The sequence below is a fragment of the Otolemur garnettii genome, unplaced genomic scaffold, assembly GCF_000181295.1.
Source record: "Otolemur garnettii isolate 467f Iridium unplaced genomic scaffold, OtoGar3 scaffold00054, whole genome shotgun sequence".
In the NCBI taxonomy this organism is placed as follows: domain Eukaryota; kingdom Metazoa; phylum Chordata; class Mammalia; order Primates; family Galagidae; genus Otolemur; species Otolemur garnettii.
This window is the reverse complement of record NW_003852449.1, coordinates 4,690,177-4,701,394: the sequence shown is the minus strand read 5'-3', so window position 1 is coordinate 4,701,394 and position 11,218 is coordinate 4,690,177. Positions and strand designations below refer to the sequence as shown.

The 11,218-nt window shown below is 36.7% G+C and overlaps 1 protein-coding gene across 1 annotated transcript in view; it reads right to left on the bottom strand.

Moving 5' to 3' along the window:
- SOS2 (SOS Ras/Rho guanine nucleotide exchange factor 2) overlaps nucleotides 1–11,218 on the bottom strand; it is an 84,257-nt gene that overhangs the window by 46,259 nt on the left and 26,780 nt on the right. The window contains exons 5-7 of the mRNA XM_003792157.3: nucleotides 8,489–8,692; nucleotides 7,448–7,591; nucleotides 3,923–4,033 (exon numbers count right to left, since the gene is read on the bottom strand). Coding sequence (XP_003792205.1) covers nucleotides 3,923–4,033; nucleotides 7,448–7,591; nucleotides 8,489–8,692 — 459 coding nt within the window. The remainder of the gene's footprint in view (nucleotides 1–3,922; nucleotides 4,034–7,447; nucleotides 7,592–8,488; nucleotides 8,693–11,218) is intronic.

Below are 11,218 nucleotides of genomic sequence, written 5' to 3'. Positions count from 1 at the left end.
AAAAAAAAAAAAAAAGACATTTTGTCTACCGAACTAAGAGGCTTTTTTCCTTTTTTGTATATTTTTGAGACAGAGTCTCACTGTGTGGCCCTCAGTAGAGTGCCGCTGCATCACAGCTCACAGCAACCTCAAACTCTTGGGCTTAAGTGATTCTCTTGCCTTAGCCTCCTGAGTAGCTGGGACTACCAGCACCCACCACTACACCCAGCTATTTTTTCTTTTTTTGATTGCAGCTGTCATTGTTGTTTAGCAGGCCCAGGCTAGGCTTGAACCCGCCAGCCTCGGTGTATACGGCTGGCACCCTACTCACTGAGCGATGGCACGCTGAGCCCAAACTAAGAGGTTTTTGTTAACCATAATCATACCACACCTTTCTTTTAGAAACTCCTTTGCTGGGGCAGCGCCTGTGGGTCAGTGAGTGGGGCGCCGGCCCCATATATCGAGGGTGACGGGTTCAAACCCGGCCCCAGCCAAGCTGCAACAAAAAAAGAATAGCTGGATGTTGTGGCAGGTGCCTGTAGTCCCAGCTGCTTGGGAGGCTGAGGCAAGAGAATCACCTAGACCCAGGAGATGGAGGTTGCTGTGACGCCAAGGCATTCTACCCAGGGCAATAAAGTGAAACTCTGTCTCTAAAAAAAAAGAGAAACTCCTTTGCTTTGTATTCAATGAACTCTTCCTTAGGAATAACACCTCCCCCTACACACACTTGGTTGGTACTCTGGAGGTTTTTACACCTTATGAGGTATCCTCAAACTATGGCCCACAGGCCACATGCAGCCCACCTAGGACATTTATCTGGCCCAGTGGTATCCGGCCTGGCGGGCGGGTGTTTTTGCTGCCGCTGCCTGTCCTGTTTAGCAGCTGACTCGTCCAGGGTCCTCCAAAGGTCTGAGGGACAGAGAACTAGCCCCCTGTTTAAAAAGTTTGGAACCCTGCCTTAGATCAAAGAATCATGGAAAATTATAAATGGCAAAAGGTAATATGCAAGGAAAGTTGGAAAAAAGAAAAAACACAAACCAAGTTTCAAGTAGACTAGACACTAATTCCCTTAAACCCTGCATGCCTTCCCCAGTTTGGGAAACTATTGCTCTGTCCAATACATGATTTTCTAAAATTTATAAGGCATTTAAAACTCATTCATGTTGATTTCAAACATCTTTAAGGTCACCAGTAGGTACTTCTCCTCTTAAGAAAAATACCAACCAGAGCAATATACATGAGAAAGAATCTCATATGCTTCTTTTAAAAAATACCTACATGGACAAACACTCCCATGATTCTTGTATTTTCTTAACTTATAAATTGTTTGACAGACTTATTACTTAGTAACCAGATCTGTTGCCAGGATAGGCACAAAAAGCTAGCTAACTATTTTCTTTAAGATTCATTTCTTTTAGCATTTGCTATGGTCTGAACATTTGCATCCCTCCAAAATTCATATATTGAAACCTAACTCCCAACACAAAAGTATTAAGAAATGGGGCTTTTAGGAGGTGATCAGGACATGAGTGGGCAGAGCCTTCATTCATGCGACTGGTGCCCTTACGAAAGGGGCCTGACAAAGCTTATTTGCCTCTTCCACCATGTGAGGGCACAGAGAGAAAGCATCATGAATACACCAGAATGAGCCCTCAGACACTGAATCTGCTGGTGCCTTGATCTCAGACTTCTCAGCCTACAGAACTGTGACAAATAATTTTGTGATCTATAAAGCCATCCAGTTGGTGGTATTTTGTTAGAGCAGCCTAAACAGACTAAGACAGCAATAAAATAATTAATACGCTGATTTGAATTACTCTGGTTTAACTGGAAACAATATGGAACTTTAAAATTAGTACGTAAGATCATCTGTTTTATTAATTTACAGTAAACTGGCTACTAAAGTATATTTAAAATTTCTGCACTATTTATAATACAAGGAGTCCTCTGATAGCAACCGAAAGAATAATTAGTGTTTAACAGATGCCAAACATTATGTTTGTGATTTACATGTGTCTCTAATTGATTTTTGTAATAATAAGAGTTATACATTATTATCATTACACCATTTTACAAATAAGCAAATTGAGACTTAGAGATTCACTGAATTGCTAAAGATAAAACAACTATTACTTGGTCCAAAGCCAGAAGTTGTGAAATCTCATTTTTGCCCAAATCTCATTTTCTTAAGGCATGCTATATAGCTTTCAAGATGCTTTTTGATTTTTAATGAAGCATTACTTCCCTTTAAACTGAATGAAAATGTTTAAGATAACACAGTACAAATGAGTTTGGCCTGAAAGGGATTTTATCTAATTTTCAATTCTACTGAATATCTGGGGTGATACTTCAAAAACCGTATCTCAAACATTCAAATTCCACAGGAAGAATTCTTAATAAAATAGAAACGAAACAAAAACTATGAGTGCTTTTAATGAGTATGCAAAGTTTTTATACACGGATTATCCCCTTAATTAACGTTTACTTTGCAGTTTTTGTTTGTTGAGGTTTTTTTATAGTTTTTGACAGGGCCAGCACCCTACCCCTTTGAGCCACAGGTACCACAGATGCCGCCCTACTTTACAGTTTTATGAATATGTCAGACTTAAGTATTCCTCTTGAAGTAATTTTGAAAATTAGGTATAATTTTCATCCCACTTTTGAGAATGAAGTAGAAGAAATAAAGTAGGCAGGAAGACAACAGTAAATTTGATTTTATACATGTTATATTTGAAGTGCCTACAGGATACCCAAGTAAATCAGTTCATGGCAGCTGGTTACATGAAAGGGTAAAGACACACACACATACACGGTGCTCAAAGGTAAGCAATGGCCTGCAAATACAAATAGGAAGTAAAAGCATGAAGATACGGATGAAGCCACCCTAGGAGGACACCAAGAACAAAACAGAGCTGATGACAGCTACAAGTGAGGAGACCAGAAAGAAACAGGAGAAGAAAGAAGAAAATGAGAGACCGTGAGTCAAGGGACAAGAGGACTAACAAATACTATCAACACAAATAGGAAATAAAAGATCTGCTAGATTTGGCCATTAACTGTGAAAGGCAGTTTTTAGTATTATATCCTGATGAGAATACACATGGCAGTGTTTTAACATAGAATTGTGAAAATTAAAATCAAGATAACTGGCTGCGAAGTGAAAAAACCAAAGAGAGGAGTAGCTAGAGCAAATGGTTTGTGCATTTGTGTGCGTGCTTGAGGACAATAAAGATCTGACCATAATTGCATGCTAAGAGGTAAAGGTCAGCCTAGATGAAGAAGTTTCTACAGCTAGGAAGCAGTCAAGTACCACTTATGCCAATGTAACCTCTGTTGTGTTGAGAGAGTAAAAATAGAATTTTGTCTCTCTCAACTTATTTTCATTTTATCTAAGTGTATTACTCAACCAATAAACATGAGCACTTCTCCTCAATACAGTTTAAAGATAATTACCATGAATTTTTTTAAAACACAGTATTTATCTCCTTTAAATTATAGGCCTAATAGAGAAATCAGTGAACATAGTTGAGCCTATTTTCAACTTATGATTTCTTCCAAATCTTACTTCTATAGGGAATATGATCTGAACTAGCTCTCTAGATCCATCTCTATCACCCAAATTTAGGACGTGTCAGTTTCTTCTGGTTATTCAGTATTTGTGATAATGTACCACAAAAGATTTTCATATGAAGATAAACTGAGGGCCAGGCACAGTGGCTCATGAATGTTACTACCAGCACTTTGGGAGGTCAAGGTGGGAGGACTGCTTGAGGCCAGGGGTCTGAGACCAGCATGGGCAACATAGCAAGATTCCACCTTTACAAAAAAAAAAAGAGAAAGGACAGAAAATAGAAGACAATCAAAAATAGAATTAATAGGACTTCAGGGATCAATGGAGTATTTTCTCACTTGCTTCATAAAAAAGAAAAAGAATTAAGTTTACCTGAAAGTGTAGAGCAACTGCAGGTCTGGCCATTAGTTTACTGAAATGTTCATTAAACTCTGGTGAAAGAATGTCCTGTGATAACGTTTCATAAGGATCAAATGCTTGTTCCTATTTTTTTAATAAAAAAAGAAAAATATATTAGGCTTAAAAGAACATGTTTTCTACTAATACAGTACAGATTCCTAATGGCGAATTTTTATTCAAGTCCTCAATTAGGTTTTATCATGTTTCACTCTCTGTATTTTCTGGGACAATAATAGCAATTCCTATGGCCACAAATGGTGAATTTTTTTTTTTTTGCAGTTTTTGGCTAGGGCTGGGTTTGAACCTGCCACCTCCAGCATCTGGGGCTGACGCCCTACTCCCCTGAGCCACAGGCACTGCCCCTCACAAGTGGACTTTAAAAAATATAAGTAGTGACCTAGAGCAAAAGGTCTTAAAATAAGTCACTGACTCTGTGGTCACAAATATCAAACTATTAAAATGCTCATATACATGTATCCCCATTTCTTACCCCAATGGAAAGGGGAAGAAAAGGCTAGAATTTGAAATTCAGCTATACTTACGTCAGGTGAAATGAGTTTACATTTCAAATTAAAGTAGAACCTCCATATTGACCACCTCCCTATATTGAACACCTCCTTAAGTGGAACTAATTGTCACAGACCTGGACATGTACCACCTGCGTGTATCAGTACAGCAGGCCTAGTTCCTTATGTTGACCACCTTTGTATGTTGATCAGTTTGGTACAGTCTCCTGGGTGGACAACTTACAGAGGTTCTACTGTATTTTCAAAGGAGGCAGAAGTGATACCTCTGTCTTAACGACTCTATAATCACCAAAATTAGAAAAAGAAAGCCTAGCACAGCTAATACACAGTAAGGTAGCAAGCAGAAATTGCCCATAGTTTTTTCAATGTCTATAATTAAACATACTCCTATTATTTGGTAATAATCAGTAATTCCAATGTTTAGTTAGACCTAAGAGATTTGTTTCAGTTTTCTATTTTAAAGGTATAAAAAGAGTGGTTTAGGGGAAAATAAGTATAGTTTTGGCAAAAATGCAGTGAAATTCGAATACTTGTATATTGTTAGTAGGATCGCAAAATAGTCCAACCCTCATGAAAGATAATTTGGCAGTTCTTCAAAAAGCTAACCAGAATTACATATGACCCAGCAATTCCATTCTTAAGTATACATCCAAAAGCACTGAAAACACTGCAGCATTATTTACAACAGTTAAAAGTGGAAACAATTCACACATTCATCAGCAAATGAATGAATAAAGAAAATGTGGTATATACATGCAGTGATGATCCAACCACAGAAAGAGTTAAGTTCTGACATTTGTTATATATAACATTATGTTAAGTGAAGTAAGCAGACAAAAGGACAAATATCATATGACTCCAGTAACATGAAATATCTAAACTATGCAATCCACAGGGATAAAGCAGATTAGAAGTTAACAGGAGTGAGAGGAATCAGGAGTTCTGGCTCATTGGGTAGAGTTTCTGTTCGGAATGACGAAACAGTTTAGATGTTAGTGATGAATGTACAATATTGTGGAATTTAATGAAAGCTACTGAATTGCACACTTAAAAATTGTTAAAATGGCTAATTAAATGTTTTTTAAATATCTACAACCAAAATAAAAATAATAAAGCATTTTAGAACTGTATCTGTAATACTACAAATATATCATAATATAAAAACATTCTATCAAGAGCAAAAGCTGCACATTTAAATTTTTTTTCTTTTTTTTCCTTTTCATCATCCTCAAACAATTCCTTTTTCTTTTTTTCCAAGGCTAAATATCTTGACTAGGCATCAGTAACTGAGTATCTCTATGCTATCAGTTTCTTCATCTATAAAGTACATGTAATAAAAGTGACCTACATTTTCAGCAAAATTATATTCAGAATTCTGTATTCATAGATTACAAAATTAGAAAATTTTTTTACATGAAATCTAAAGGCAGCACTTTTAAAGCCCTGTTTTCCAGAAGACATAAAAATGGTCAATGAATATGAAAAGATGCTCCGCATCACCATTAATTTTTTAAAAAAGCAAAATTAAATAAAAATAAGATTATTTTGTTTTCCCATTGGAATGGCAAAAATGAATGGAATAATACCTAAAGTTAGTGAAAAGGGGGCTACTAACAGGGAGAGGCTCACATACAGTAGAATTTATCTGGAAATGAATCTGGCAAAATGCTCAAAGTTCTAAAAAGGTACCTAGTCTATAATTCCACTTCCAAAAATACTGTATAGCTTTAAAAAATTAGTTAATGATGAAGGCATAGTACAAATATGTTTGTTGCAATATTATTTACAGTAACAAAAACCAAATCTACAACCTTAGGGATAATAGATGGTTAAAATGTTATGGTATCTCCACATAACATGGTATTAGTAATACTTAAAAATTGGGACAGGTACAGTAGCTCACACCTATAATCACAGCATTTTGGGAGGCTGAGACAGGATCACTTGAGGCAAGGAGTTTGAAAATAGCCTAGGCAATACGGTAAGACTCAGTCTCCATCAAAATAAGAAAAATTAGCCAAGCACTACAGATGCATGCCTATAGTCCCAGCTACTAAGTAGCTGAAGTAGGAGAATCATTTGAGCCCTGAGTTCAAGGCTGTAGTGAGCTATAATCACACCACCACACTCCCTTCAGCTGGGGCAACAGAGCAAGACCCTGCCTGCCCCTCCCCACAAAAAGAATTCTTTAAAAACACTAGGATCTTGGGCAGTGCCTATGGCTCAGTGAGTAGGGCGCCGGCTCCATATACCAAGGGTGGCGGGTTCAAACCCAGCCCTGGCTAAACTGCAACAAAAAAATAGCCGGGCGTTGTGGCAGGTGCCTATAGTCTCAACTACTTGGGAGGCTGAGGCAAAAGAATCACCTAAGCCCAGGAGTTGGAGGTTGCTGAGAGCTGTGTGATACCACGGCACTCTACAGAGGGCGGTAAAGTGAGACTCTGTCTCTACAAAAAAACAAACAAACAAACAAAAAACACTAGATTCTTATCAGTTCAAACCCACATTTATATGAAAGCATTAAAAGAGTAAGGATGAATAAATGCTGAGTATTATAAAATAAAGTCACTTTCATTTTATGTTTATCTGTATGAGCTATGTTACTTTTATAATCCTCTAAAAGACAAAAAAGGACCTTTACTTCAGAAAAAATTAAAATATAAACCTCTTTTCCAATTAAGTTTAAAATCCACAAAAGAAAAAGCACTATAGTCAATAAAATTTATTTTTCTTCACCTAAACACATTTACCATGAAGGAAAAACTTTACTACTGTAGTACACGCAGTCTGACTATAAATATTACCATAAATATACTATAAAGAATCACTATAAATATAAACAACGTGATTTTAGTTTACTATTGGTGAAATCTTAAGTATTTTTTATAGCAGCCAGCAGTGTCATCTGGTTTTTACAAAAAATACCTTACTGAACAACTTAACACAGTATAAAGTAGTTTTATACACGTACTTCTGCCAGATCTTCAAAACAGCTGCCAGCTAAGGGATGAGGACTGCTTTCATCAGTCATTTCAACAGTGTCTTCAATCAAGCCTAAAAGTTTCACAGTCAATTCATGTATATCTGAAATGTTACTAAAAATCTTTTCAATGTCCTGAAAAAAGAAAAAGAATGATTAAGATATATGAAATCAAGAACTGTGCTTAAAAATTACCAAGTAAGTGTTAAGTGAGATTTTCACCCAATCTCACACTAATATATTCCAAGACACAGTGACAGTGAAAAGGAAGAGAAATTTAAAAATTTTGGGAGTTACAAACAGTAAAAACACTGGGAAATATAAATTCTAAATAGTTTTATTAAATAACTCTAAAACCTGATATTGTGGATAATTTTAAGCAACTCTTTACATAAAGAATTCTGACAGTTGAGTGTTTTAGAACTGGATAAAATGCAAATAAGACTTGATCGAGGTTATTTTTAATCAATGTTTTACAGAACTGGTTAATCACAAGAGCTGGGATCAGAATAAAGAGAATTCCTAATCCAGATACAATGTGGTAAACCCCTCTTTCTAATTTTGTGCCTAATTTTCATTATCACTGCACTTTTTACATTAGTGTAACAATTCACGTTTTTTTTTTTGGCCACTCTGTTGCCCAGGCTAGAGTGCCATGGCGGTCTAGCTCACCGCAACTTCAAATTCATGGATTTAAGTGATCCTCCTGCCTCAGCCTCCCAAATTGCTGGACTACAAGCGCTCACCACAACGCCCAGCTAATTTTTCTATTTCTTCTTAGGTAGAGGCAGGGTATCATTTTGTTTAAGCTGGTCAGGAACTCCTGAGATCAGGATCTCCCACCTCAGCCTCCCAGAGTGCTAGGATTACAGGCATGAGCCACCATGCCTAGTCAATAGTATTTTCACAGATTTTTAAAACCCATAAATATTTTTTATATATTCATAAAGTATATAAAATTTCTATTCATGATTTTAAGCTGCTGTTTGACTTTTGGGGTACACAGAATTTCAAACCCGAAAACGTACTTACAGAAGGTCTAAACAGTTTTTTGTCAGAAAGGAAGGCTTCTCGAAATACTTTTATGATCATATTCAGTTCCCGCAGATACTGTCTTTCTTCTGCAATTTCAGTTCTGACAAGGTCATAGTAGTTTAATTCACCTGAAGAACTAGGTTCGTCCTCACAGAGAGAAATCAAACCTATGTCATCCTGATCAAACATGTCCATCAAAACCTGAGAAACACAAATCAGTAACATACAAATTTATTGTCCTTACTTTTATAAAACTGCCTCAAAGTACTTGAAATCAAACATTATCAGAGTTGTGTGTATTGTCAGCAAATTTATGTAAGAAAATTTAGAATAAAAGAAAAAAACTGAAGGCAGGCAATGTTCAAATAAAACTTTATATGGCAACAAACATTTCTGGAAATAAGACCTAATGGTGAAATATATGTATGTGTACCTATGTGTGTATAATATATATAACACAAATATACACACACATATATAATAGTAAAAAAGATTGTACCTTTGGAGAATAATAATCTAATCCAAAAATCCCAGTTCAGCTATCTACTTGACTATAATCATGGATAAGTTATTTATTCTTTTAAAGTTCGATTCCATATATGTAAAATACAACTGATAAAAGAATTCAATGAGGTGATCTACATGAAATATATACTACTATGTCTGGCAAACAGCAGGTATTAAACATGGTAGTTCTTTGACGTATTATAAGGATGGCAGTTAAAAGGAGAAAACTGAAATGACACTAGTAAAAAGGCACATGACAGAGCAGTATGATGCTTTTCTAATGCATATTTACTACACTGACCACTGCTTCAAAGTCCATTTGCTAAACTCAAATACCCACAAATGTATAGTGACCATTTCTTCTTTCAGAAATAGTAAAGGCTGCTATCCAGGTCTTAACTCAACCGATAGGCAAGAAGCAATTGGAAATCAAAAGCAAACAGGAAGAGGGGGCCATACATTTTAGAATAGTTTAAAAAAAAAAAAAAGATAAGGGTGGCGCCTGTCTCAGTGAGTAGGGCACCAGCCCCATATACCAAGGGTGGTGGATTCAAACCTGGCCGCGCCTTACTCCTTCAAGCCACAGGCACCGCCCCAAAGAAATATTTTTTACTGTGCTTTCAACTTTTCTATGAGTCTAAGATACTTCCAAAGTAAAAGAAGTAATCATTTTAGAAGTCAAAATACAAATGATAAGAAATTCCTACCATGAAATTTAAGTAGAAAATCATTTTTGAAATTATGGCATAGTATAATGGATCTTAGCCATTGTAACAGCACATCAGAATCACCTGGAATGCTTTCAAAAAATACTGAGGCTTAGTGGTCAAATCCAGGCCAATTAAATCTCTAGGGGTGAGACACAGTCATCAGTATTCTTTAAAAGCTTTCTGATAATTCTGATGTGCAGTTAAGGTTAAGAACCATTGGCTTGTGCCAGTTCCTGGAGGTCATTCACCTTTAGTGTCCCTAGTTGGGTTAGGCATCTTCTCTTTAGTCTTTTTGGCCTCACCCACACTAGCGTTGAATACTTTCTCCATTGCACGTTGGGCTTACTAGTATTAATATTTTTAATCACACTGTTCTGCAATTATTTGTTTAAGATTTTTTATTCTGCACTAAAATAAATTCATTCTATCACAAGAATTGATATCTTATTCAGTCCTATGACTTTATCATGCTCAAGATAATACCTGGCACATATGGGGTACTTCACAAATGTTGATTGAAAAAGGAAGGAGAACAAAGGAAGGAAAGTAGAGGGGAAGAAAAAGAGAAAGACAAATGAAGAGACTCAACTTATTCCCTCAAGTAGTTTATAGCCAGGAAGGAATACAAATATGTAGACAAAAATTTTCAGAACAGAGTAACTTCAGGCTCGGCACCCATAGCACAGTAGTTACAGCACTAGCCACATACACCGAGGCTGGCAGGTTCAAAACTGGCTGAGGCCAGCTAAACAACAGTGACAACTCCAACAAAAAATAGCCAGGCATTGTGACAGGCACCTGTAGTCCCAGCTACTTGGGAGGGTGAGGCAAGAGAATTGCTTAAGACCAAGAGTTTGAGATTGCTGTGAACTGTGAGCCACAGCACTTTACCGAGGGTGACATAGTGAGACTCTTTGCCTCAAAAAAAAAAAAAAGAAAAGAAAGAAAGAAAGAACAGAGTAACTTCAATATTGCAAAGTTCTTTGTCTCTCCTCGTGCCCCACTGAATTATTCTGTGAAACCAAAGTTATGTTCTTCAAAATTACTTAGGCTTAAGAGTACCTGAACAGAATTCTATCTGTTCTCTTTTTAAAATACAAAACTCAGGCAGGGCATGGTGGCTCACACCTATAATCCTAGCACTCTGAGAGGCCAAGGTGGGTAGAATGCTTAAACTCAGAAGTTCCAGAACAGACAGAACCAGAGAGAGACCTAGTCTCTAAAACTAGCTGGGCATTATGGCAGGTGCCTATAGTCCTAGCTACTTGGGAGGCTGAAATAAGAAAATCACTTGAGCCTAAGCGTTTTAGGTTGCTGTGAGCTATAACGCCATAGCACTCTATCTAGAGTGACAAAGTGAGACTCTGTCTCAAAAAAAAAAAAAAAAAAAAAAAATTAGATAGGTCCCAGCTACTTGGGAGGCTGAGGCAGAAGGATCACTTGAACCCAAGAATTTGAGGCTGCAGTGAGCTGTGATCCTTACTTTTATAAAACTGCCTCAAAGTACTTG